Source organism: Anguilla rostrata, chromosome 17, assembly GCF_018555375.3.
Source record: "Anguilla rostrata isolate EN2019 chromosome 17, ASM1855537v3, whole genome shotgun sequence".
NCBI classification, from domain to species: Eukaryota; Metazoa; Chordata; class Actinopteri; order Anguilliformes; family Anguillidae; genus Anguilla; species Anguilla rostrata.
In genome coordinates this window covers 25,151,191-25,178,803 of record NC_057949.1, presented here as the reverse complement: position 1 = coordinate 25,178,803, position 27,613 = coordinate 25,151,191, and the positions used below count along the sequence as shown (strand labels likewise).

General features: G+C 47.5%; 3 protein-coding genes across 6 annotated transcripts; all 3 read right to left on the bottom strand.

Annotated features, from left to right (window-relative positions):
* Window positions 1-1,542: 1,542 nt before the first annotated feature.
* LOC135243759 (serine/arginine repetitive matrix protein 2) lies at window positions 1,543-7,747 on the bottom strand. 3 transcript variants are annotated; one of them, XM_064315779.1, is made up of 11 exons: window positions 7,592-7,747; window positions 6,806-7,006; window positions 6,464-6,614; window positions 6,141-6,346; window positions 5,353-5,553; window positions 4,999-5,149; window positions 4,676-4,881; window positions 4,084-4,284; window positions 3,730-3,877; window positions 3,407-3,612; window positions 1,543-2,793 (listed from the first exon to the last, which is right to left on the bottom strand). In XM_064315779.1, the coding sequence occupies exons 1-11, from the start codon at window positions 7,607-7,609 to the stop codon at window positions 2,170-2,172; spliced, it is 2,313 nt and encodes a 770-aa protein (XP_064171849.1). In that variant the 5' UTR covers window positions 7,610-7,747; the 3' UTR covers window positions 1,543-2,169. The 3 variants fall into 3 exon arrangements, with proteins under 3 accessions (XP_064171849.1, XP_064171850.1, XP_064171851.1); XM_064315780.1 differs by having other exon boundaries at window positions 4,999-5,146; XM_064315781.1 differs by having other exon boundaries at window positions 6,464-6,611.
* Window positions 7,748-7,867: 120 nt separating this feature from the next.
* Window positions 7,868-10,903, bottom strand: LOC135244092 (G-protein-signaling modulator 1-like). The gene is made up of 5 exons (XM_064316291.1): window positions 10,541-10,903; window positions 9,526-9,661; window positions 9,013-9,128; window positions 8,269-8,469; window positions 7,868-8,062 (listed from the first exon to the last, which is right to left on the bottom strand). Exons 1-5 carry the CDS (start codon window positions 10,595-10,597, stop codon window positions 7,868-7,870), a joined length of 705 nt encoding a protein of 234 aa, XP_064172361.1. The 5' UTR covers window positions 10,598-10,903.
* Window positions 10,904-12,599: 1,696 nt separating this feature from the next.
* Window positions 12,600-27,557, bottom strand: stxbp2 (syntaxin binding protein 2). Of its 2 annotated transcripts, none has more exons than XM_064314783.1 (19): window positions 27,411-27,557; window positions 25,893-25,942; window positions 24,704-24,785; window positions 24,343-24,419; window positions 23,936-24,011; window positions 23,308-23,411; window positions 22,083-22,231; window positions 21,514-21,598; window positions 20,497-20,627; window positions 19,386-19,493; window positions 19,063-19,120; window positions 18,618-18,683; window positions 18,113-18,193; window positions 16,782-16,923; window positions 16,118-16,224; window positions 15,463-15,558; window positions 15,276-15,361; window positions 14,771-14,928; window positions 12,600-14,632 (listed from the first exon to the last, which is right to left on the bottom strand). In XM_064314783.1, exons 1-19 carry the CDS (start codon window positions 27,445-27,447, stop codon window positions 14,556-14,558), a joined length of 1,770 nt encoding a protein of 589 aa, XP_064170853.1. In that variant the 5' UTR covers window positions 27,448-27,557; the 3' UTR covers window positions 12,600-14,555. The 2 variants fall into 2 exon arrangements, with proteins under 2 accessions (XP_064170853.1, XP_064170854.1); XM_064314784.1 differs by lacking the exon at window positions 27,411-27,557 and adding an exon at window positions 27,102-27,232.
* Window positions 27,558-27,613: the final 56 nt, after the last annotated feature.

Sequence of the window (27,613 nt, the reverse complement as noted above, 5' to 3'; positions counted from 1 at the left end):
CCATTACAGCCAAATCAAAGGCAAATTACCCAAACAGGACGTGAGCTCATATCTCAATTACACTCAATCTTTGGTCGATTGACATAAAACTTGCTATCGGTGCTTACAGCCACGCTTTTAACATGATCTGATCAAGTTGCCATGGTGACTCTGCCCTGCTGGACTGCTTGGCCCCCTCATCGCTGCTTGCGGCTATATTTTTAATTGTTACATCATTTGTGAAATTCCACAACTCACATCCATTTCTCTGTAGCATTCTAGTTTTTTTAAAATTGCATTGGAATTTTCAGCCCCTCTAGACTGCATCTTTTTACCAGTGTGTCTATAAAAGAAATAAAATGTTAGCGTATTAATGAGTGCTGCAGTAATCACCTCCTGGCTGCAGAAATGATAGGGTGGGTGTACTTGCAGTGTGAACTGTGACTGTAATATCTTTGAGGATGCAGTAATGTCAGTGTTACCGTAATGGCGATTCCAAATCTGTTCATTTCGCATTTATTTTGTAAAGCAAAGGTTTTTCTCAAAGTTGATGTGATGGAATAAAAGGTTGATGAGACCTAGTGCCCTGTGGATTCATGCTTGACGTGTTGGCATTAGTGATCATTGTTTCATTAATAATGTATCTAACCATACCGCCAACAAAAAATCAAATGTGGAGGACTTTATAGGGTCCTGTGCAATCTTTGTTTAGGCCACATGGTGTTGCTATACCAATTAATTGCAATTAACTGGTTTACCACAATGGGACTAATCAACATAAAATTTAAATTCACTCCCTGACCAATACTCTTACATAATCCCTACACATTACTTGAATGATTGCTCCTACTTTAACCCAATGTCCTTGTTTAATTTGGTTATCCTTTAAAGGAGGAGATTTGTAAGACTCCTTTTGAGAATCTCAGGAATGCAGCACAAACCCAAGTTCACCGCAGCAGAAAAATTCTGCTCCAGAACCTTTTTCAAAAACCTATGCTCCACGGGGCAAAGTGCCATTTCTCTGATGTTGGCAATTTCTCCGCCCAGGGTATGAGAAGGTTTAATCAGTAAGGAGTCTCCATTCATTGTCCTCTTGCGACCCCCACTGGTGGATCGGGGCACTGCGGACTGCATGCTAAAGCTGTGGAAAGGTCTTCCTCCGACTCTGCTCTCCGTGAGCTTGGGGGGTAACCCGTGGTGTGAAAATAAACGGCAGAGGCGACACCACAGGTTTTTTGGAGGAGCACCGTTTTCACTCTCCGGAATCGTCACAGGGTTGGTGCACGAACGCAGCTGCAGTTGCAGATGATTGGCCATTTCAAATTAAGATGGGAACTGGACATGGTCCAGTGGGCATCAATTATTCACGGTGGGCATCAATTCTTCTTCTTCTTCTTCTTCTTCTTCTTATTATTATTATTTTCAAAAGAAAAGGAAAAGGTTTCATACCAATAAATGTGATGTCATTATTTTGAGAGGATTTTATTATTACAATTTTCTTTCAATTACTTTGATACATTTGTCAAAAGACTGTGACAAAGTCCAAAAACATGCTTTAAAAAAAAAAACTCTACTCCAACAGCAGAATCTGTCAACAGGAACAAAACTTAACTTTTTTTATCCAGGTTTCCTAAGCAGCATGAGTAAATACTGAACGCAAAAATAATAACCCAAACAAAATTACACAAAATGCATCTTTTAACATTATTATTCAGCAAATAAATAATCTCTGGAAATAATTTTTATCTTTGAGAAACAGTAGCTGGACCATTAACTTACAGGTGCACTGAACAAAAAAAATTACAGTAAGTAAATATTAATTACGAAAAATGTTGCAATGCCAGGGCATCTTGCTCTTATCTGTGCACATGTCTTCATTCAACAGACAGATCCTTCTCTAACAGGAATATTTTTCAGCGTTAATTTGTTAAATAGGACAAGCTGTTCATGAAACCAAAACATCAGATTGTATATACTAATTTAAATAAATAAGAAAATAAATAAAGGTTCATTCAAACTACAATGACCCAGCTGAAACTTTACAGTATTTTACTGAAATATTCAAAATAATAAACAACATAAATTTCAGTCTTCTACTCTAGAATCTACGACTGGACCTCATGCCAACTTCAGCCATTTTATGCGCCAAGATGGCTGCACTAGGGCAGGAATCCTGCCACAGCGCCGCGTCTATTTATTCTTCCCACCTCCTTTCTTCTCTTTTCTCACCTCCTCTTTGCCCCTTCTCTCTTTCTGCACTGCTCCTGCTGTCTTTCCTTCTCTTTTCCCTCCCTCCCCTCCCGCCCGTTTCTCCCCTCCTCTCTCCGGCTTCCCCCCCTCTCTTCCGTGGGCCCCCGCGTCTCCTGCCCTGTGCAGCTGTGCCGCGTGAACCCTGTGGATGAGGGAGAAGCAGTCGTCCTCGGGGCCTATGGGGCTGCTGACGTGCTGCGCCGCGTTTGGGGACTGGGGTCTGGACCGGGACTTCCTGGGCGTGGCCCGGCTGGGAGAGTTGGGTCTGGACCGGGACTTCCTGGGCGTGGCTCGGCTGGGAGAGTTGGGTCTGGACCGGGACTTCCTGGGCGTGGCCCGGCTGGGAGAGTTGGGTCTGGACCGGGACTTTTTGGGCGTGGCTCGGCTGGGAGAAGAGGGGTTGGATCGGGCCTTCCTGGGCGGGGCAGGGTTAGGGGCGGAGAGGAGCTGGTCCTGTCTGTGCAGGGTGGACTCGAGGGTAACCGTGCTCATGGAGGCTGATCTGGGGGGCCCTGGACTCAGTGCCACAGGTAGAGAGCATCGCTGCTCCTCGATTCTACAGCCCTGGAGCAAACAGAAGAGACAAGACCTGCACCTGTACTCTAAGTACGAAGAGTAACATACACCCAACTGTACCGTTGCCTGCACTCCTTTACCGTGGTAACGCGAACATCCAAATTTATTTTTAGTTATTTTTCAGTGATCAGATTAGCAGGGCGTAATTCCAGAGGCCGATTTAATTTAAATGCATTACTAATTAAATAATTACTTTTCAACAGAATGAGATTACGGGAGACTGAATAGCATAAATCGCAGCATAAAGCGCAGGCATTTTTGAATATTAAAGTTGTCGATGGAAGACACGGTCTTCCTTGGGTAAATATTCCAGGAGACTGGAAGGGAAGCTCGGCCCTTGATTTTCTGTCGTTTTCTTTGCGAATCTTGAAGAACCCTGGTGTTAACGCCATTTGCGATTCTTGCCATTCACTAGGACTTGGACAATGATGACAAACCCAAAGCCTGAAAAGCCAAATGCCAAATTCTGACTTCACCAACAAATATCCACCGGCCTACCAGCACTAAAGCTGCATTGTACTGCCATCGATATATGTAGTGAAATATAGTCTCACAGTCTCCCTGTGCAGTGCAGCACTGTACCTGTGCAGGAGAGACTTACCTGGAGTCTGGACACCATGTTGCACAGCTCATCGGTTTCCTTTCCAGCCACAGACTTCCCCCGTCCTTCCTGATCACTGCCAGAGACTCCCTGTAACCCTGGCAGCAAGTTGAGTGACACACGCTGGTCGTCAAGGCGATGGCTCTGAGTGCTGGCCAAGATGCTGAACAGTTGATCAATGTCTGCCATTGAGGACTGAGTGGGGACTAGAGAGGAACATAAATATGAATTAATACATTTCTTATGTTTGTGGTATTTAGGATCTGGGGCACAGTTTTAACCTGTGTGTGCGGTATCGGTGTTTGGAGCTGTGAGGAACTGACCTGATTTTGTTGTATTAGGGTGTTTGGGGGTACAGGCGCTCCTCTTGTTCGGGTCAAAAACACAACGTTGCTCCTCCATACGCCCTCTCTGCACGTGACTGAGCATGGAGAAAAACTGCTCCTGTTCCACCGTACCAGGGGCCACTCCCTGCAGGGAATTACACATCACCCAATCAGAGCACAGATCAAGGCAAGAAACAGCCAATCACAAGTTGGCTTATTGCCATTTCACACATAGTTCCAGCCTTCCTTATAAACATGGGATATATAAACAAAGGCACTCACAGAATATGTTACTGAGCTGATACAGGAGTGAATCAGTACCTGTGCAGATTAATATTAATCTTTACGCACCTGAGCTGTGTGCAGGCCATCCCTCTGAACTCTCTCTTTATCTGGGGTGGGGCTGAGGGAGGCTGACCCAGGTGGGCGCTGGCTGGAGGGGGTCGCTGTAGGGGAAGCAGGCCTGGAGTGAGCCTTCCTGGGAGCGGGAGGGGATCCAGGAGCCAGAAAGATTTGGGGTGCAGAGCATCGCTGCTCATCCATCCTGGGGCCCTGAGAAACATGCAGAACTCCATCTCAAAACCGTTCCATACTACCTGTGCTGCACCTGTGCTGGCCTGCAGTCTACCTGTGCTTTACCTGTAAAAAAACACCAATCTAGCTGTACTATAATCACATTGAACAGATATTTATTAATCCTCTTGAGAACCAGTAATTCGTTTTTGTCTCCCATAGGGGAAACTAGTCTCCGGTCTTATTCTCAAGAACCATACATTCTACGGTGCTGAAGCCCACACAGAAGAGGGTATCGAATAAAAATTGTAGAAATATTTTGGAAATATTTTCTCTGCAACATGTTTTTGTCATCCAGTACACTTGTCTTATGTCAAACAATGAAACCATCCGTGCAGTGCAGCACTGTACCTGTGCAGGAGAGACTTACCTGGAGTCTGGACACCATGTTGCACAGCTCATCGGTTTCCTTTCCAGCCACAGACTTCCCCCGTCCTTCCTGATCACTGCCAGAGACTCCCTGTAACCCTGGCAGCAAGTTGAGTGACACACGCTGGTCGTCAAGGCGATGGCTCTGAGTGCTGGCCAAGATGCTGAACAGTTGATCAATGTCTGCCATTGAGGACTGAGTGGGGACTAGAGAGGAACATAAATATGAATTAATACATTTCTTATGTTTGTGGTATTTAGGATTTGGGGCACAGCTTTAACCTGAGTGTGTGGTATCGGTGTTTGGAGCTGTGAGGAACTGACCTGATTTTGTTGTATTAGGGTGTTTGGGGGTACAGGCGCTCCTCTTGTTCGGGTCAAAAACACAACGTTGCTCCTCCATACGCCCTCTCTGCACGTGACTGAGCATGGAGAAAAACTGCTCCTGCTCCACCGTACCAGGAGCCACTCCCTGCTGGGAATTACACATCACCCAATCAGAGCACAGATCAAGGCAAGAAACACCCAATCACAAGTCGGCTCATTGCCATTTCACACCTAGTTCTACCCTTCCTTACAAAGATGGGATGTATAAACAAACACATTTACAGAATATGTTACTGAGTTGATACAGGAGCGAATCAGGATCTGTGCAGATTCATATTAATCTCTACACACCTGAGCAGTGTGCAGGCCATCCCTCTGAACTCTCTCTTTATCTGGGGTAGGGCTGAGGGAGGCTGACCCAGGTGGGCGCTGGCTGGAGGGGGTCGCTGTAGGGGAAGCAGGCCTGGAGTGAGCCTTCCTGGGAGCGGGAGGGGATCCAGGAGCCAGAAAGATTTGGGGTGCAGAGCATCGCTGCTCATCCATCCTGGGGCCCTGAGAAACATGCAGAACTCCATCTCAAAACCGTTCCATACTACCTGTGCTGCACCTGTGCTGGCCTGCAGTCTACCTGGGCTTTACTTGTAAAACAAGGGCACACAGTGTCGTTGATGCGAAACACGATTCAGGGACTTGAGTGCGAATAGCGCCCTCTTGTGGAGACTCTTCAGCCTGCTAAATGTGAGTGAGTGTGTGAGTGAGTGACAAGCCAGGTCCATGAGGTACTGTGCATCTAAAAACAACAGTCTACCTGCGCTATAATCACATTGAACTGATGTTGATTTATCCTCTTGAGAACTGATCATTCCTTTTTGTCCCAAGTCTCTGGTCTTATTTGAAAGAACCACGTGTTCTACTTTGATAAAGCCTACACTACATGGGACATTCAATAAAAAATAAATAATGTTTTAGAAAATATTTTCAATGCAGCATGTTTTGGTCATCCAATACACTTGTCTTATGTCAAAAAAACTTTATTTTTTCTGCAGGTCTCAAGAGGATGTATTCTTCTATGTCCTACCTGTAGTGAAATACAGTCCACCTGTGCAGTGCAGCTCTATACCTGTTCAGGAGAGACTGACCTGGAGTCTGGACACCATGTTGCACAGCTCATCGGTTTCCTTTCCAGCCACAGACTTCCCCCGTCCTTCCTGATCACTGCCAGAGACTCCCTGTAACCCTGGCAGCAAGTTGAGTGACACACGCTGGTCGTCAAGGCGATGGCTCTGAGTGCTGGCCAAGATGCTGAACAGTTGATCAATGTCTGCCATTGAGGACTGAGTGGGGACTAGAGAGGAACATAAATATGAATTAATACATTTCTTATGTTTGTGGTATTTAGGATTTGGGGCACAGTTTTAACCTGAGTGTGGGGTATCAGTGTTTGGAGCTGCGAGGAACTGACCTGATTTTGTTGTATTAGGGTGTTTGGGGGTACAGGCGCTCCTCTTGTTCGGGTCAAAAACACAACGTTGCTCCTCCATACGCCCTCTCTGCACGTGACTGAGCATGGAGAAAAACTGCTCCTGCTCCACCGTACCAGGAGCCACTCCCTGCTGGGAATTACACATCACCCAATCAGAGCACAGATCAAGGCAAGAAACAGCCAATCACAAGTCGGCTCATTGCCATTTCACATTTAGTTCTACCCTGGGATATATAAACAAAAAGCACTCACAGAATATGTTACTGAGTTGATACAGGAGCGAATCAGTATCTGTGCAGATTAATATTAATCTTTACACACCTGAGCTGTGTGCAGGCCATCCCTCTGAACTCTCTCTTTATCTGGGGTGGGGCTGAGGGAGGCTGACCCAGGTGGGCGCTGGCTGGAGGGGGTCGCTGTAGGGGAAGCAGGCCTGGAGTGAGCCTTCCTGGGAGCGGGAGGGGATCCAGGAGCCAGAAAGATTTGGGGTGCAGAGCATCGCTGCTCATCCATCCTGGGGCCCTGAGAAACATGCAGAACCATCTCAAAACCGTTCCATACTACCTGTGCTGCACCTGTGCTGGCCTGCAGTGTACCTGGACTTTACTTGTAAAACAAGGGCACACAGTGTCGTTGATGCGAAACACGATTCAGGGACTTGAGTGCGAATAGCGCCCTCTTGTGGAGACTCTTCAGCCTGCTAAATGTGAGTGAGTGTGTGAGTGAGTCACAAGCCAGGTCCATGAGGTACTGTGCATCTAAAAACAACAGTCTACCTGCGCTATAATCACATTGAACTGATGTTGATTTATCCTCTTGAGAACTGATCATTCCTTTTTGTCCCAAGTCTCTGGTCTTATTTGGAAGAACCATGTGTTCTATTTTGATAAAGCCTACACTACAAGGGACATTCAATAAAAAATAAATAATGTTTTAGAAAATATTTTCAATGCAACATGTTTTGGTCATCCAATACACTTGTCTTATGTCAAAAAAACTTTATTTTTTCTGCAGGTCTCAAGAGGATGTATTCTTCTATGTCCTACCTGTAGTGAAATACAGTCCACCTGTGCAGTGCAGCTCTATACCTGTTCAGGAGAGACTGACCTGGAGTCTGGACACCATGTTGCACAGCTCATCGGTTTCCTTTCCAGCCACAGACTTCCCCCGTCCTTCCTGATCACTGCCAGAGACTCCCTGTAACCCTGGCAGCAAGTTGAGTGACACACGCTGGTCGTCAAGGTGATGGCTCTGAGTGCTGGCCAAGATGCTGAACAGTTGATCAATGTCTGCCATTGAGGACTGAGTGGGGACTAGAGAGGAACATAAATATGAACTAATACATTTCTTATGTTTGTGGTATTTAGGATTTGGGGCACAGCTTTAACCCGAGTGTGCGGTATCGGTGTTTGGAGCTGCGAGGAACTGACCTGATTTTGTTGTATTAGAGTGTTTGGGGGTACAGACGCTCCTCTTGTTCGGGTCAAAAACACAACGTTGCTCCTCCATACGCCCTCTCTGCACGTGACTGAGCATGGAGAAAAACTGCTCCTGCTCCACCGTACCAGGAGCCACTACCTGCTGGGCATTACACATCACCCAATCAGAGCACAGATCAAGGCAAGAAACAGCCAATCACAAGTCGGCTTATTGCCATTTCACACCTAGTTCTACCCTTCCTTACAAAGATGGGATATATAAACAAAAGCATTTACAGAATATGTTACTGAGCTGATACAGGAGCGAATCAGTACCTGTGCAGATTCATATTAATCTTTACACACCTGAGCTGTGTGCAGGCCATCCCTCTGAACTCTCTCTTTATCTGGGGTGGGGCTGAGGGAGGCTGACCCAGGTGGGCGCTGGCTGGAGGGGGTCGCTGTAGGGGAAGCAGGCCTGGAGTGAGCCTTCCTGGGAGCGGGAGGGGATCCAGGGGCCAGAAAGATTTGGGGTGCAGAGCATCGCTGCTCATCCATCCTGGAGCCCTGAGAAACATGCAGAACTCCATCATAATTTTTCAAAATAAATTTGATAAAAACTTCTATTAACTAATTGTAAAGACAATGTATCGTTTGAAAGTGAATTTGCCTATAGTCAATCAGCACTGTGCTACAGGTCAATTGTACTTCAGTGCAGTATACTCATATTGTTCAAGAATCTGTTTCATTTATGTAGTTATTTATTAATTCATTCAAATGGACTGGAAAATGGACTGCATTTATATAGCGCTTTTATCCAAAGCGCTTTACAGTTGATGCCTCTCATTTATTCAGTTTTAGTACGTGCTTTCAATTGACAGCCCAAACAGGTTTTCATGTGATGAATGATATTTTCAATATTGACAGAAGAGAAGAAACAAACGAAAATACCGGATTACTGGGACTGGAACCTATCCCAGATGACAGAGGGGTGAAAAGCAGGAATCGCCATGAGCCGCTGACTAACTTCGTTGTACTACAGGTGTGCCTGCACTGAAATACAATCGGCCTACGCGGCTGTGCACTCCGCCTGAGCGGCGAGAAATCTACCTGAACTCTGGACACCATGCTGCACAAGCGGTCCGTCTCGTTCTCAGCTGTAGTCGGCCCCCGTCCCCCCCGATCGCCGCGGGAGACCGCCTGTGGCCTAGCAACCGAGCCGGCGGCTGGGGAGGAATCAGAAACGCAGATGCATACACGTGTGTTCACGGGGCAGTGGAAGGGCTAGGAATGGTTAGCGCACACAGGCTCTGGTTGTGGTCAGTGAGATGTACTTCTCCTCCGAACAGCAGCTGGCTTCCATCTGTACCACAGTGTTAAAGCGGTAAAGCGGTCTCTGACGGTCACGGACAAACACGTTCGCTGAGTGCATGTCCTTCGGCTGCACTGCTCGTGGTGTGCTGGCGGCACAGCCATGACCGTAAAGGCACATTTGTAAATTATTGAACAAAAAAAAAATTGTAAAAATGTTTTTTACGAATACTGATTGGAAATGGTAAATAAGTGTGCATGGGATGAGTATTTGAAAGGGGGGGGGGGGCTCTGGGGTGAGATAGTACTGACCAGGTTTTGTTGCATCCGTGTGTTTCGGGGTACAGGGGATCTTCTTGGGGTCAAAAAGGCAGCGTTGCTCGTCCATGCGCCCTCCCTGCACATGGCTGAGCAGCTCCAGCAGTTCCACGGTGCTCTCAGCCACCCCCTGCTGGACAACAGCATGAATTGCAACACATCAACTAATCAAGAACAAGGCAAGGGAAAGCTCATCAGCGGTCAGTTTATATTCAGCTTCTTTCCTTCTGGCCTTTATAAATGCTAAATAGCCAAGGCAAAAAACTGAAACACTTTCCTGTATGAACGTGTATGAAGATACAGCAGGAAAATGTCAAAGGAAAGTCACCGAATTTGCTTTAATCTATTGGCGTTTCAAATGCATCAAATTACTGAAACCAGTCGTTATCAGCCAGTGAGGCAAGGTGAGGTGTAAGTGATAAATCAGGCAGGCACATGTACTGCAGCAGATATGGCAGCAGCTTCATGCAGCCAATCAGAAATCAACCCCCTCTTCAAGAGGTGCCATTGGACACGGGCCTACACATCCTTACCTGTCAGCTACTAACATGAGCGTATATCCATCCAAGACCGGCAAATACACCAAGCTACGGTTAATACGAGCATGTTAGAATGGGGCCATATATCCCATCCCAGAAAAACTCAAGAATCCAAGAGAAACGGATGGTCTGGCAAAGCTACTTGCCGTTTTAATTTAGTTGTTCAATTACTTATTATCACCCCATTGAACAATTCGTTATTCTTTATCAATTAAGGTGAAGGGCTGATTGAAGCCTATAATTTGTTGAAGCTAAATTTGAAGCTAAACTTTGCAGAAAATAAAGTACACAAACATTGTAGTCTAATTAATCCATGATTAATGATTTGAGTAATGAGTATATTCATAATTAAAACGAACTGAGAACTGGAGAGAACACCTCTACTTTGGTTCCGCAGGAGTAAGTCCCGTGAAATGTCAGGGTCAAATTAATTTGCATACGTGTGTCGTGTGTATGTATACATCACAAACCTGTGCGAGTTCTTCGGTTCCCTTCCACGTCTCTGTCTTCGACTCCACAGACGTCATTCTTAAAATCCCCAGCAGCGATGGCCGCAGAAGTCCACTATATAAAAATTGACGTACCGAGAACAAAGTTGTTTCCTAACAGTTGATCCAACTGGCACGTAGCGCTGCACAACTTCGTTCCACGAAAATATAAAGGAGGAGAGAAATGGAAGGACGCACGGAAATATTAAAACCAAGAAACACGATATGAAATACAACTACCATGCCCCTCGCGCGTGCAGTAGGCTAGTAAACCGTCGGTCTCGAGAGAGCTTTTAAAGGGTCTTAAGCAACCCAGTATTAAACGGCGCTCATCCATTGCCCCAGACGAAACCTCCTATCTTAATATTAGTATCACTAATCCCTGATGAAAAGATTATCCCTTCCCGTGGATATGGATATTTTCATTATTATTATTATTATGCAGTTTTTGGTTTGGGCACTGCATGGCATTTGATTACTCGTGCGTAGGTTGTTTTGGCGTAGGTTGCCGAAAGCAAAGCGGTACTAAATAATCTTATATCACACAGACCTACTAACCTTCTTCTTCTTCTTCGTGCACATAATTCGTATACTTCGCGTACTTCTTGTACCTAATTCCTGGAGAAACGTTAATGCAGAGTGAAAGAAGAGACACCTGTAGCGGGGATGGGGAGGTTTCACTGGGCAGCAAACCACGAAACTGCAGTTCCTGCCCATTTGCACAAAAGGATGGTCTCTCTCCACATCTTTGTACAACAGTGCAGTCTCTCTATTCAGCTTGGTACAAGAGGACTGTTTAATTCGACAGCACGCTTGGGTAATTGAAGAGCTCTGGTGGAAATCAGTTTCCTGATTCTGATTCTGATAAAACCTGATTCTGATTCTGATTCTGATCAATGCTGCATGCATCAGTCCGAGTTCTCACAAGAAAAGACAGGGAGAAGCCAGTGTCTATGCAGGCCAAGAAGGAAAAACCACCTCCACACCAACAGCAGGGCAAAAGGATCACACAAACACACCAGTGTTATAAGGCACCCTGTGGAGTTTCCAAATGAGCCTCTCGTAGATATGCAGAAACATCGACCAATCAGAGTATAAATCTGTGCATCACAAGTTTTGTTCCTCGGGCATTAACAAAAAAAAAAAAAAGCAAATCGGAATGAAATATTGTCAAATAAGACATAGGAGCAAGCCAGAATTCTTAACTGATTAAAACTAGATGCTTTTCAAAGACGTTTTTCTGATTTCTTCACTTTGTGCGAGATGGGCCACAGGCTCGCCGGTGGCCCCGCCCAACTCCTCTCTGCCACTTACGAGCTTGAGGGCTTTAAAAGGGTCTTAAACAACCCAGCGTTAAACAGTACTCACCCAATGCCCCAGACAAAACCTCCTGTCTCAACATTAGTCTCGCTAATCCCTGACGAACGGATAATCCCTGAGTGTGGATATGGATGTTTTTATTATTATTAAGTGCCGTTTTGGTTTCAGCACAGTGTGACCCTTGACCCGAGGGGCGTACTCTCACTTATCCACTTTCCTCGTCCACAGACCCTCAACTGACCCGATTTGCATTTGGATTCTTCAAAAGGTCCTGAAGGCCAACCAAAGGCTTTAAAAGGCTCCCTACATAACCTTCAATGACACTAACGTGTAAAGCACATGACCAAAGGCCCACACAGAAATAGATAAACCTACCTTTTGGACATACATACTACTTTTTTTAAATTCACGTTCAAATATATAGTTATCATTAAGTCGGTTACAAAATATCCCCCGGCTAAGGTATGACAAAAACACATTAGCATTGACATTAATATTGTTTATTTTTAATTGACAGCAAAGCAATAATCAAATGGCACCACACAGGCAAGCTTCACTCTTCCCAAGGTAAAAGCTTCAATACAGAAGAAGTGCATCATTGACAAAGGGGGAGGGGGGGGGGGGGGGGGGAGTTAAATCAAACATTTTGAAAATGCTATCAATATCAAAGCCCAAAGTAACAACAATTCATAATCTTTTTAAAAAAAAATGATATATATACTTTTTTTTTTTTCTGGATTTTCACATTTTTTTATTATTGTATGTAATTCCAGGAGAAATGTAAAACCAGGCTGAAAAGAGAGCATGCACATCGCAGGGATGAGGGTGGGGAGGTTTCATTGGGCAGAAAACTCTAAATTACTGCCCTCTCTTTCCCAACCCCACCTTTACTAAATACATTATACCAGAGAACAGAGTCAGCTGGGATATGACAGGAGTGGGTAAAACAGGGCAAGGGCCCCCAGGTCTCTCTCCACATGTTTGTACAACAGTACAGTCTCTCTATCCAGCTTTGTACAACAGAACAGTCTCTCTATCCAGCTTTGTACAACAGAACAGTCTCTCTATCCAGCTTTGTACAACAGAACAGTCTCTCTATCCAGCTTTGTACAACAGTACAGTCTCTTTATCCAGATTTGTACAACAGTACAGTCTCTCTATCCAGCTTTGTACAACAGTACAGCCTCTCTATCCAGCTTTGTACAACAGTACAGCCTCTCTATCCAGCTTTGTACACCAACACAGTCTATCTATCCAGCTTTGTGCAACAGTGCAGTCTCTCTATCCAGCTTTGTACACCAATACAGTCTATTTATCCAGCTTTGTACAACAGTACGCTCTCTCAATCCAGCTTTGCACAACATTAAAGTCTATCTATCCAGGTTTGTACAACAGTACGGTCTCTCTATCCACCTTTGTACACCAACACAGTCTATCTATCCAGCTTTGTGCAACAGTGCAGTCTCTCTATCCAGCTTTGTACACCAATACAGTCTATCTATCCAGCTTTGTACAGCAGTACACTCTCATAATCCAGCTTTGCACAACAGTACAGTCTATCTATCCAGGTTTGTACAACAGTACAGTCTCTCTATCCAGCTTTGTACACCAATACAGTCTATCTACTCAGCTTTGTACAACAGTGTGGTTTCTCGATTCAGTTTTGTACAAGAGGACTGTTCAACTCTGCGGCTTGGGCTCAGAGTGCCATCACTCTACAGGTCTGGTTGGGTTATTTAACAGCTGTGGAGGAAATCTGCTTCTTTGAGAGATTCAATGATCAATGCCAAGCGCATCTGTCCCAGTACTTACAAGGAATGCAAAAGAGAAGCCTGTGTCCATCTGACCTGGGTCAAATACATATTTGTTTTGGATTCAAATGCTTTTCTACGCTTTACTGATCTTGTCTGGTGTATTGGAACCAATGAAATACTCTCAAAAAGTGCAAACAGCCCACCTTCTGGTCATACTGGCAGGCTCAGTTTACACCAGGCAAGATCAATAGAGCACAGAAAAGTATTTGAATCCAAAACAAATACGTATTTGACCCAGGTTTGGTGTCCCCGCAGGCCTGAGGAAAGGAAACAAACTCCACACTGACAGCAGCACAAAAAGGATCAAACACACAAACACACCTTATAAGGCACCCTGTGAAACTTTGAAATGAGCCTCTTTATAGATATACCTGTGCATTAATATTAAATATATTTCAGAGACATCCATCAATCACAGTATCAATCTGCACGCCACAAGTTTTGCTCCCCAGGCATTCAAAAAAATGCAAAAAGGAATAAAATATAGTGAAATGAGAGCGAGCCAGATCTCCTAATTGATTAAAACGAAATTCGTTTACAAAAAACAGCTTTATATTTTGTCACTTTGGGTAGGAGGGGCCACAAACTCCCAGGCCCCGCCCCACAGTGGTCTTTGCCACTTCCAGGTACAGGTGACCCCACAATCACAATCCCCAGCGATGCCCACATTGTAAAACTGGGGGAAATAATTCTCCTCTATGGAGTAACAGAGACAGCGCAGTCCTTTCCAGAGTGCAGATAACATGATATAAATTAGTTTGAGGAACACAGTGAGACGACTTCAGTGACTAAACTACCGGTGGTAACGGTTTGCAGTTGCTGGTGTTGGGGGTCTGGGGGTCCAGCGGGGGCCGGGGGCTGGCCTAGGACTCCTGGGGGGGCTGGTCCAGGCTCTTCAGATCGTTCAGGAAGTCGGTGGGGGTGAGGATGTGGGAGGAGCCTTCAGGAAAGAGAGAGAGAGAGAAAGAGAGAGGGGCGAGAGAGAGTCACGGTCATGGAACCCAGGGCTCAACCTCAGAAATCGTCATCGCGGCAGCGATGGCCTCGGCGAGAAGCGGCGACCGGAACGGAAACCCACCAATCAGCACCTCCCACTTGCCGTCGGTGGCGCGGGTGACCTCGTACGCCGCGCGCATCTCGGAGCGGGTCACGCCGCCGACCACGAAGACCAAGAGCCTCGGGCCGCTCCGGCACTCGGCCGACGTTTTGTTCTTGTGCCAGTGTCCGAACCGCGCGCTGTCAGAGAGAGAGAGGGGCGGAGGCACACAGGGCCGGGTCACACGGCAGAACCCCACCGCTGGCCGAAACGTGCTGTGTGCGGTCGAGGAGCTGTGCTGCTGGCACAGAGCCCTGTGTCTGCTTTTTAAGGTGCGGTCGGTTGGTGACGTAGGCGGTTTGTTTCAGTTCACTGTGAGCGTGGGCCGGTCTGTGGTACCTGAGCTGTGTCAGTGGCTTGACAGGAGTCTAAAAACCCCCGACTGTGAAACTGCACCAGATGTGGTTCTAAATATCTGATATTCCTCATTTCCTGTCTGCTGATTGGACAGGATCCAGACACCCAGCTCCCACCCCCCCAAACAAACCTGACAGCAGTCTGCGTGGTGGAAATAGGGGCAGGATCGGAGATGAATGGCCAGAGCTTCTTGTCCAGCTTATCATCTATGGCATTCTGGGAAATGGACACAAGCGGCGGTCAGACAGACAGGCGGTCAGATGGATAGACAGGCACACAGGCAGAAAGACAGAGGAGGGAGGTCAAACCATTCCTACCGCCATCACATCTTTGAGTGCGGGCGTCCAGCGGGACAGCTGATAGGTGCTCTCGGCCATCTTCCTGTCGGGCAAGGCTTTCCCAGCATTCGCCCCCTAAACCACACCCACAGAAACAGTGAGGCCACGCCCCCTAAACCACACCCACAGTAACACTGAGGTCATAACCCCTAAAACACACCCATAGTAACACTGAGGTCATACCCCCTAAACCACACACAGTAACACTGAGGTCATAACCCCTAAAACACACCCACAGTAACACTGAGGTCATAACCCCTAAAACACACCCACAGTAACACTGAGGTCATAACCCCTAAAACACACCCACAGTAACACTGAGGTCATAACCCCTAAAACCCCCACATTCTGGCCACGCCCCTTAAAACACACCCATAGAAACAGTGAGGCCACACCCCCTAAAACACACCCACAGTAACTGTGAGGCCACGCCCCCATAAAACCCCCACCTTCAGGCCACGCCCCTTAAAACACACCCATAGTAACAGGGAGGCCAGACCCCCTAAAACACACCCAGAGTAACTGTGAGGCCACGTCCCCATAGAACAACCCCACAGCGCCAGTGACGGGCCAGACCGTTTCACAGGTGAGTGGGCACAGGTTACGGGAGAGGGTGAGCGGGCGAGGCTCGTACCCCGGCGATGATGGGGCAGCCCAAGTGCTGCAAGTTGGTGATGATGTTGCTGTCCTGCTGTATGTTGGCGTGCTGGATGAGCTTAGCCAGGTTCTCCTCCCCGATACCTGTGTGAAGACCGGCAACCATGGTAACCTCAGTATGGACAATTTGGACCAAAAGCAACTTCTCCCGAAGTGCCTGCCATGTGTCGACACTGAGCTTGGAAAAGCCCTTCGACGGATAAGAGCAGACGCAGATTCACTAAACTGCATTTTGTAAGATGAGAGCCACAATGGAGACCTAACCTTTCACCAGTGGAAGATGTAGAGCCGCAATGAAAACCTAACCTTTCACTAGTGGAAGATGCAGAGCCGCAATGGAGACCTAACCTTTCACCAGTGGAAGATGTAGAGCCACGATGGAGACCTAATCTTTCACTAGTGGAAGATGTAGAGCCGCAATGGAAACCTAACCTTTCACTAGTGGAAGATGTAGAGCCGCAATGGAGACCTAACCTTTCACTAGTGGAAGATGTAGAGCCACGATGGAGACCTAATCTTTCACTAGTGGAAGATGTAGAGCCAAAATGGAGACCTACCCTTTCACTAGTGGAAGATGTAGAGCCATAATGGAAACCTACCCTTTCACTTGTGGAAGATGCAGAGCCATAATGGAGACCTACCCTTCTTTTTGTGGAAGATGAAGAGCAGGATGATGCGGATCTTGTCGTAGGGTTCTATGTCAGTGTTCAGCAGCACGGGGACAATGCTCTTCATGGCATCTTTAATGGGCTCCCCCTCAGCATCCACCCCGGTGGCCAAATCCTAATCGGGGTATAAATGTTAAATGAGTGCACATACGTACAGTAAGGGTGTGTGTGTGTGTGTGTGTGCGTGTGTGCACAAGTGCAAATGCATGCTCAAGTCAGCGTACGCATCTGCTTGCGAGTGCGAGAGTTAATATGTGTAGAGATGGAGGCTCTGGGGGATAATGCACACATCCCATAATATAGCCTAAGTGTTAGAAATCCTGCTTTCAGCTGTGATGTAACATGACTCATATGTGCATTACGGCCATGTGAGAGAAGGGCCTTGTTCCAGGAGCCACAGGGGCCCAGCAGAGTTATGCCATTCATTAGAGAGGCCAGCCCTGGGAAGCTTAATTAAAAGGCGACAATATAAGCCAGCATTAACGAGAGGGTTAATGTGGATTGACATTCACATTCAGGATTAGTGTGGGGTGGGGTGGGGTGGGGTGGGATGTCCGTCCAGTCACGGGCTCTCCAGTCACCGTGAACACGAGGCTGTGTAATCTGTACCCTATGATGTCACATCAAGGGTCCAGCTTTCGGTTCTCAACCTCAGCACCGGATGTAATGTCGACCCCCTCGCTGATGTCTATGATTTTCGCTCAAAAAGCAAGTTTCCCCATTGGGCTCCATTCATTTTTGACAGCAAAAATAAAATACTTCCACGTATTATTTTTCAGAGGTAAAATATTTAATTCCCACCACACAGACAAAGACATACATTTTTTCTTTATTATTTATTTTAGCCAATGTCTGCGCTATCCTCGTTGTACATGTGATTTAGGCACGTGACTAAGGACACAACTGAGCATGTCTGTTGAGCGAAAAGATTGTACTTCCTGGTTCATACGTGCTCCCCACAGGTTTCTATTGGCGTTGCTGTTTCTACATATTATATACTCAAAGTGTTACATAATAAAAAACCTTTGTGTGTTCCCTGTGCAGGGTTCTGTGCAAGAGAGGTGTAGGCGTGGCCAATATGCCAACCTCCTGAAAACATCAATGATACATATCTATAGAGGACAGTTGTAAGATTTGGCTGAAATACTCCACTTTGTCCAAAATCTATATTGGGATGGTTGTAGCTGTGGAATTTGACTCATACTCCCATGAGTCCCCTGGCCTACAGCCTGACATGGAACCTTCTCCTATGGAAGACGCGTGCCGTTCACTTCTGAATAACAAAATGAAATGAAAAGGCTCACCTGCTCCACCTCACACAGCTTGTCCAGTGTGAGCTTGAACCTTTTCATGCAGGCGTCAGCCAGGTGCAGGTGGGTGGAATACTGCAGCAGGGGGACAGGTAAAGAGGCCGTCCGTGAGCCCAGCCGCATGGCATCGCTCTACATTACCGCACAGGTGCTCAGCAGACCTCCTCATCCCCAGCCACTCCAGACAACTTTAGCATTTTTTTTTTTACATAGCATCTGTTCATACAGCCGGACACCGAAGCAATTTCGGGTTGAGCACCAAGTTCAAGGGTAAAACGACCTAGTGTCCTACCCAGGAATGGAACATGCGACCTTGAGATCACAAGGCCAGCTCCCTGACCCTAACCGTCACACTGCACTGCCACCCACACCACGTGAAGTGAAGTTGAGACATAAGGACTGACCAGAACAGCCCTACTGAACACCCCAGTCTGGTTAAAGGGCTTTCACAAATGACGCGGAAACATCGTCACAGGGTTTCACGAAACAGCAGACTCACCAGGCTCAACTCCTTCTGATACTGAGGCATCTTCTTCAGCATCTGAGAGAGGTCTTTAATATTGGCCTGGAGGGGAAAGGGATAATAATAATTATAATCTTAATAATCTTTCTCAATAATCAGGTCACATCTCTTAACGGTCATAGAGCAGTTACGCTCTTAATCTGGTCCAATGGTCATACAGTGGTCACTTTTAATAATGTGGTCACAATGTCATCCAATGGTCACTCTCTTAATCATGTGGTCACAGTACTCTCCAATGGTCACTCTCTTAATAATGTGGTCTCAATGCTATCCAATGGTCATACAGTGGTCACTGTTTTAATAATGAGGTCACAATGCTATCCAATGGTCATACAGCAGTCACTGTTTTAATAATGAGGGCACAATGCTATCCAATGGTCATATAACGGTTGCTGAGCTGTTTGGTCAGCTCTGAATTTACCTTCTCTGTGGACATCCGCTTACTCTCACAGAACTTCCTCAGCAGCTCTGATACCTTCCTGAGAGAGAGAGAGAGAGAGAGAGAGAGAGAGGAGAGAGAGAGACAGGTAGGGAGGGCGAGAGGCAGGGAGGGAGAGGGAGACAGAGAGAGAAATAGGGGGAGATAGAGAAAGAGAGAGAGAGAGAAGACATCGACGGGAGGGACAGAAGGAGAAAGGGCAAGGGCATTCAAAATACAAAAACAAACAGAAGCGATACAAAAATGTTCTTTTACAAAGCTTGGGGAGAGGTCGAGGAGAGCGCAATGTGGTGGGCGGGACCTACATTGTGACATCAGCGATGTGCATGTGCCTCAGCTGCACCCAGAGGTCATCGTCCTCGTCCAGAAGAGCTTCCTTCTCCCGCGAGTCGCCGAGCCCGGTGGACTGGTACCTGAAACGCAGAAAGGATCGACACAGTGACGTAAACAAGCGCGCGCGCACGCACACCGGTACACAGACACACTCGGACCAGACACGCACCAGGCCCGGAATGTCGGGGACTGTAGGCGAGCGCACCCGCAGATGTGTTTGACTGTAGGTGATGCGTGAGCTCACCTGTAGATGTGTTGGATTGTAGGTGAGGTTTGAGCTCACCTGTAGATGTGTTGGATTGTAGGTGAGGTTTGAGCTCACCTGTAGATGTGTTGGATTGTAGGTGATTTGCGAGCTCACCTGTAGATGTGTTGGATTGTAGGTGAGGTTTGAGTTCACCTGTAGATGTGTTGGATTGTAGGTGAGGATCTAGCTCACCTGTAGATGTGTTGGATTGTAGGTGATTTGTGAGCTCACCTGTAGATGTGTTGGATTGTAGGTGATTTGTGAGCTCACCTGTAGATGTGTTGGATTGTAGGTGAGGATCGAGCTCACCTGTAGATGTGTTGGATTGTAGGTGAGGTTTGAGCTCACCTGAGAATTCTGGTTTGTAGTGAGCTAGCTCACTGTAGATGTGTTAGGTGAGGTTTGAGCTCACCTGTAGGTGTGTTGGATTGTAGGTGATGTGTGAGCTCACCTGTAGATGTGTTGGATTGTAGGTGATGTGTGAGCTCACCTGTATGTGTGTTGGATTGTAGGTGATGTGTGAGTACTGAATGTGTAGATTGTAGGTGAGTTTGATACGTAGCGCTGTTTATCAAGCGCTTAATGTGATGTGTATTCGCGAGCAGTTAGTGGGTTGTAGGGTGTTAGGTGTGCTTGTTAAGGACATTTGACTCCCAGGGTGTGGTTGAATCGGCAACCCTCCGACTGCCAGACAATGGTCATACTCCTGTGAGGTGATGTGCGCCCTAATGTGGTTGTGTGAGGTCTCACCTGTAGTGAGTGGATTGTGTGGGATTTGTAGGTGTGATGTGTGAGCTCAACTGTAGATGTGTCGAATGATGTAGGACTGAGCTCACCTGTAGATATCTTGGTCGATCTCCAGGAGATCGTACACCATTGCCTGGAAGGTCAGCTCATGCAGGATTGGGGAAATCGGATCGTACCCGCGGTCTACAATCAGAAGCTGCGAGCGTGCCTTGTCTGCACCCTGTCAATCAAAAACACAGCCTGTCAATCACATGCACACCTGGTAAACCGTGTACACATGAATTACCATTCCAATGGAATAACGTGTGTGCTTGTGTGTGTGTGTGTGTGTGTGTGTGTGTGTGTGTGAAAGAAAGAGAGATCAGAAAAGACAGGGAAAAGCCGGTGAAGTTGAGGGAATAGAGACGGATGAGATAGCAGCAGAAGAGAGGGATGAGGAAGGAGAAGGAGAGGCAGACTGGTGAATACATGCCTTTGAAATCCCATCGGAAGCAGAAGGGCTCTCAGCACGGAGGCAGAAAGAAAGACTGCAGATAAACAGCAAGAGAAAATAAAGAAACAGAGAGGAGAAGAGAGAAAGTGAGTGCACTGTACTTTTACCTCTCTATAGAATAGTGCCATGTAGCAGATTGCAGTGTGGCATAGCAGTGAAATGTAGTGTATAATGTTAAAAGCTAATGTATTAGTATAGTACTGGCCAAGTCAAAAACCAGTGTAGTAGCATAGTACAGGCCAAGTCGAAAAGCAGTGTAGTAGCATAGTACAGGCCAAGATTAAAACCAAATGTATTAGTATAGTACGGGCAAGACTGAAACCATGTATTACGTATAGTTACAACACAATGATAGCATAACCAGACACACACCACTATAACACACAGCACCACACACACAGCACCACACGCACGCACACACACACACAGAACACACACACACACACACACACACACATGCACACACACACATGCACACGTGCACACAAGCACACACACACACACACACACACACACGCACACATGCACACACGCACGCACACACACACAGAAACACACACACACACACACACACACAGAGCAGAGCGCAGTGTAACGCCCACAGCCTCCTCACCTCTCCCATGCTGGGATTGTCCGCCTTGTGAGCGTTCAGTCTGTCCAGAACCATCTCGGCCAGGGCGGCGTTCTCCTCAGAGCCACTGTGAGAGAGGGGGGACGGCCACATCATCACATCTGCGCCACCCACGGGCAAAACCCTCAAATCCCAAAAAAGGGCGGCGGGTAAAACAGCGTGGCCCAGGACACCGCCATGAGACAGAGGAGCCAGGCGGCAGTGTGGCCCAGCGGGTAAGGAACTGGACTTGCAACCGAACGGTCACAGGTTCGATTCCCGGGTAAGGACACTGCCGTCGTACCCGTGAGCAAGGTGCTTAACCTGCATTGCTTCAGTATATATATATCCAGCTGTATAAGTGTGTGCTGTGTAAAGCGTTGTGTACGTCGCTCTGGATAAGAGCGTCTGCTCAATACCTGTAATGTAATGTAATTTAATTTAATGTAATGTAAAAGAGCCGCGTCATTATTGCCCGCATCAAACAGGTTCCCGCTAAGAAAAAAAAACAAGCAGGAACGTTTCCAGAAACATTAAAGACATAAAGGCGTTGCCGTGGCAGCAGGCGTTACCCGCGGTAGCGGACGGCGGGGTACTCCTTCAGCGTGTCGCAGAGCGTGGCGATCTGCTCGGCCTGCGCCTCCAGCACGCGGCTCTTGTCCCGCGCCCGATGGGGGCTGAACAGGGTGTGGAAGGACCCGCGGTCGTCCAGCGAGAACACCTGACGGCACAGACGGTGAAGGTGAGAGGAGGGTGAAGGAGGGAGGGAGGGAGAGAGAGAGGGAGGGAGAGAGGGATAGAGGGAGGAGAGGGGGGCAGAGACAAGAGAGGAGGGTGAAGGAGGGAGGGAGAGAGAGAGAGAGGAAAGGGGAGAGGGTAGAGGAGAAGAGGGTCAGAGAAGAGAGGTAAGAGGAGGAGAGAGAAGGAGGGGGATGAGGCGAGAGGGGCAGACAAGAGGAGGGTGAAGGGAGAGGAGGGAGAGAGAGGTAGAGGTGAAGGGAGAGAAAGAGGAGTGAAGAGGAGAGAGAGAGGAGGAGGGAGCGAGAGGGGGCAGAGCAGAGCAGAGAGGAGGGTGAAGGAGGGAGGAGAGAGAGAGAGAGGGAAGGAGAGAGGGATGAGAGAGGGCAGACAAAAGGTGAGAGGAGGGAGAAGGGGAGAGATGGGGCAAGAGGACAAAGAGGAGGGTGAAGGAGGGAGATGAGAGGAGAGAGAGAGGGAGGGAGAGAGGGATAGAGGGAGGAGAGGGGGGCAGAGACAAGAGAGGAGGGTGAAGGAGGGAGGGAGAGAGAGAGAGAGGGAAGGAGAGAGGGATAGAGGGAGAAGAGGGGGTCAGAGACAAAAGAGGAGGGTGAAGGAGGGAGGGAGAGAGAGAGGGAAGGAGAGAGGGATGGAGGGACGAGAGGGGCAGAGACAAGAGAGGAAGGTGAAGGAGGGAGAGACGGAGCAGAGACAAGAGAGGAGGGTGAAGGAGGGAGAGGGGGAAGAGAGGGCACGTGAGCACAGGAAGAATGCCTCACAGTCAGGCTCTGTGTCTGAGGGCAGGCAACACCGCCAAAACGACAAGAGACAGCCACCGCCCCCCTCTGCTCTCTGAAGACATTTTACACACGTACGTGTGCTTAAAGGCCTGACAGAAAAACAAAAATCAGCAGGAAAGACAGACAGACTGAGCGAAGGATAGAGAGAGAGAGAGAGAGAGGGAGTGAGTGAAAGAGAGAGAGAGAGAGAGAGAGAGAGAGAGGGAGGGAGAGGGGGAGAGTGAGGAAGTGAGATAGAGAGAGAGAGAGGATGACACACCTGGGACTCATAAGGCAGGAAGGCTACGTTGATCTCCTTCAGGGTTTTGATGACACGAGCAACCCTGGACTTCCCAATCTCACTGAATAGGCCATCTGGACAAACTACACACACACACACACACACACACACACGATGATATGACACATGATGGAGACTCCAGTACACTCTGACTCGAGCACACACTAACAGACAGACTGGGAGTAAGTCCTTGATGGTCTCACAAACAGAAGTGTGTACCTACAGTCAAACAGAAAGCAAGGCCCGCAGAGATTTGCAAGCACATCTCAAACTAACTAACGTCAAGCCATCAGATTAGTGCCATTTTAATAAACTTAAAAGTGAATACTATTACAGGAACGTGCATTTAACTCTCAGGCTTTTCTACCAGTAGAACGTCAGACATTTTGTTAAGGTTAGTTCATGCATCGAAATTTGGCAGCGATCGGGCGGTCACGTCCGCACCAGCAAGCATCGAACAGCGAAACTACAAATCATCCGAATACCGGCAAACTGCATGCCCTTCAGTGCACCTCCCGCCACTGAAAAAACAAGGAAGGCCGAGCGGCAGCCGCAAGCCTGCACTTGCTGAGCGAGAGACCGCGTGAGTGCGGACAGCGCCTCTTACTGTCGGTGAAGAAGATGTGAGCCGCTTTATAAGTGAAGGCCATTTCTTTGAAGTCGTTGATGAGAGCCCGAACAGACTGCAGGAGAGAGAGAGAGAGAGAGAGAGAGAGAGCGAGAGGGTGGGAGGCAGAGAGAGAGAGAGAGAGAGAGAGGGTGGGGGGGAGAGAGAGAGGGGGGAGAGGGGAGGAGGGAGAGCAAGAGAGGGGGGAGAGGGAGAGAGAGAGAAAGGGCGGGGGGGAGAGAGGGAGGGGGGAGAGGAGAGAGAGGAGAAGCAGAGAGAGTGGAGCGGGTTCAGATGGGGTTCATGCTGTTAAAACAGATGGAGTCACTGACCATGCTGCACCTGACAGAAGTGGGTTGTTATAACTAGCGTGCACGCGGGTTGTAACTGGTTGTTACTGGCCTGACCTTTTCCACAGGGGAGATGAGGTAAATGGCCTCCAGGCTGGAGATGGGCTCTCTTCGCTTGTTAATGTCCTCCACAACTGCAGAGTCAGAGTCAGAGTCAGTCAGACATGTCCCATATTACAACGCCCTTTACATTACACCCCCTCCCTCGTATTACACACACTCCTGCCCAATTGACCTCCACCATCAGATACCCCCTCCCCACACACACACATTACACCCCCTGCTCGTATCACACACACTACTGCCCTACCGACCTCCACCATCAGACCTCCACACCCCCCCAGTATCGCCACACACGTACACAAACACACACACCGAGACCTCCACCACACCACACCACACCACACCCCTCTCTTACTGGTGATGCCCTCTGCCATGATGTCAGACATCTTGCAACAGGATGAAAGGATCCGCATGCTGAGGTGATCCACAATCAGAACCTGAAGCAAGAATGAGGGAGAGGGAGGGAGGGAGGGAGGAGAGGGATGAGAGACAAGACAGGAGGGTGAAGGAGGGAGGGAGAGAGAGAGGGAGGGAGAGAGGGATAGAGGGAGAAGAGGGGGCAGAGACAAGAGAGGAGGGTGAAGGAGGGAGAGAGGGAGGAGAGGGGGCAGAGACAAGAGAGGAGGGTGAAGGAGGGAGGGAGAGAGAGGGGGAGGGAGAGAGGGATAGAGGGAGGAGAGGGGGCAGAGACAAGAGAGGAGGGTGAAGGAGGGAGAGAGGGAGGAGAGGGATGTGAGGGGGCAGAGACAAGAGAGCAGGGTGAAGGAGGGAGGGGGCGGGGGCTTTTATGCCAAGTACAAAAATGGACAAAATGACTGTGGCTGCTTGATGGGCAGACTGTGTTAAATTCGGCTGAGGAACAGACCAGGGAAACAGTTTGACCACAGAGTGAAAACACATCCCATTCATGCATCACTTCACCGTCACAACTGCCTCCATTTCTAAATGAAAGGGGCCCTCCAAAGCCACATCAACAGAAATGTCTTCAATACCATTGAACTTTTTGAGTCTCTGATTGCGCAGTGTGAATTTACCGTTTTTTCCACCGGGTATCATTACTGTAACTTGGAAACGGGTGGTAAAATGATGCATCATAGCCACAAGATGGCTTTGCCAATAACACTGCTTAAAAGGATTCCCCACTTCCTTAACAGCCAGCATTTCCTGTTTATATACGCCCTTTCCGGCACAACAGTAGCAGCACAGACATTTACTTTAGCTGCAGTTTAAAGGTCTATTACAGAAAATTTATACTGTCCCTTTGGCTGGTGTAATTATCTGGAATGCAAGCGATCTTGCCATTTCCTGTCTTCATAATATTGTTGTAAAATGCCCGCCAGTCAGAGGGTACCCCAGTGCAATGCCAAATGTAGCATTAACGCAGTTCCCTTCAGTGACAAGTGGCATCCATCAGAGAGAGAGAAAGTTAAAGCGAGAGAGAGAGAGAGAAAGAGAGAGACAGAAAGAAAAACAGAGAGGTGGAGGGAGAGAGAGGGGCAAGAGAGGGAGAGAGCAGAGACAGGCGGGTGGTTGATGTGGCGTACCTTCCATTCTCCATCCTTCTTCACGCTCTTGATTACTCCATTGATGATCTCTGAGGAGAAGAGCAGAGATCAGATTTCTGGGTGCTCAGACTCTTCTTCATCACTCTCTCCTCATCCTCTCAATCGCTCCCAACCACATCACTCCCATTCCATTGTTTCATGCAAAAGGACAGCAGTGCCTGTACCCAGCACTGGACACATGGCTTCACTGAGCACTGAAAACTACAGGTGTGATACAGGTTTGTTTGCTCCCAGGTGTGATACAACTGTGTGTAAACTATGGATGTATCCATGACAGCTCCTGTAGAAACCCATCAAACGAAGAAATGTTTAATAAAACAATATCGGAGCTGGATTTCATCCATGTGCCTGTGTGTATCTGTGTGTGTGTGTGTGTGTGTCCGCACGATTGCTTCTGTGGTGTATGCGTGTAGGGTGGGGGTGAAGAGGGGGGCACAAAAAATAACACACATTCTAACACAATCGCAATTGTGACGGCACATGACCTCAGAAGAACTGACTAGCCTACTTCTATAAACATAGAACACACGTTGTACCGACATTTTTTTAATTTTTTTTTTTATTACCAATTTCCAAAGGAGGTCAGTAACTGCAAGTTGACGTCGGGCGTTTTTGCAAAGTAAATTTAACTGCCAGAACGTTAGCAGGAATGGTTCACCCAAAAGGTCTGTAACATGACACCACAGCAATCATGTGATAATCACACAGCGTCACTCCATTTCCGCTTCGGTCTGTCTCAACCAGCAACATCTTGCTTGCTGCACTGCGTTTTTAATTATACACCCTGAATGAGTAACTTCGGTTATACTATTTATTGTAATGGTCGGAAAGTAGATATTGGAAAGCTATTTCGTCCTCATCAAAATACTTGAAATGCATGACCAGATACAACGAAAACCGCTGGAAAGAACACCGCTCAAGCACAGAAATATTGGTAGCTCAATATAAATATTCGAACAAGACTGTTTCATTGAGGATGGATTAATGGCAGACATCATATGCCGCTAAATGCAGGTTATGAACTTACAACAGTTACATATAACATTGTATACAATCCTTTCGGTGATGAGCCATGCGAGAAATGCACAGCCTGCGATGGCTGTCTAGTAAGCTGTTACAGCAAACTAGTCAGCTGGCTTTCCCTCTTTGCCGTGTGTTAATGAGTGTGTGACATTGTCCTTAACTTACTCAAAACACGAAATAGGCATCATATCCCCCAAAACAGTAAATAGATCATGAATAAAAGGTCGACGTTGATATGTAAATCGCACAACAGAAAAGCTTGCCACACGGAAGCTACACCCAGCCCTTGTGACTTTCCGCAACTTCAGATGGATGACGCTGGAGCAAGCTAGGTCGGAATTTCCTTATAGCTGGAAGCCAAACAGACAAAACACTGCAAAATCAAGCCCACACTGTGAAAAGTTGAACTTATTTACGCTGTCACACAGAAGAAAAACCGTGTTGTTATTCTTATCGCAAAATATTTGCACTTACTCTCTCCAACAATCGCCTTTAATCCACTTGGTGCCATCTTGCTACTTCCGGGTATCAGACTTCACGGAAACTTTGAAGTGACTGGGAAAAAAAAATATCAACACAGACGTCACATCCGGATCATTTCAATTGAAGGTGAACGACATCGAAGCACTAACAGTGTACAGGTCGTGTGTGCGCGCCTGTCTAACCTGTTTGGCCAG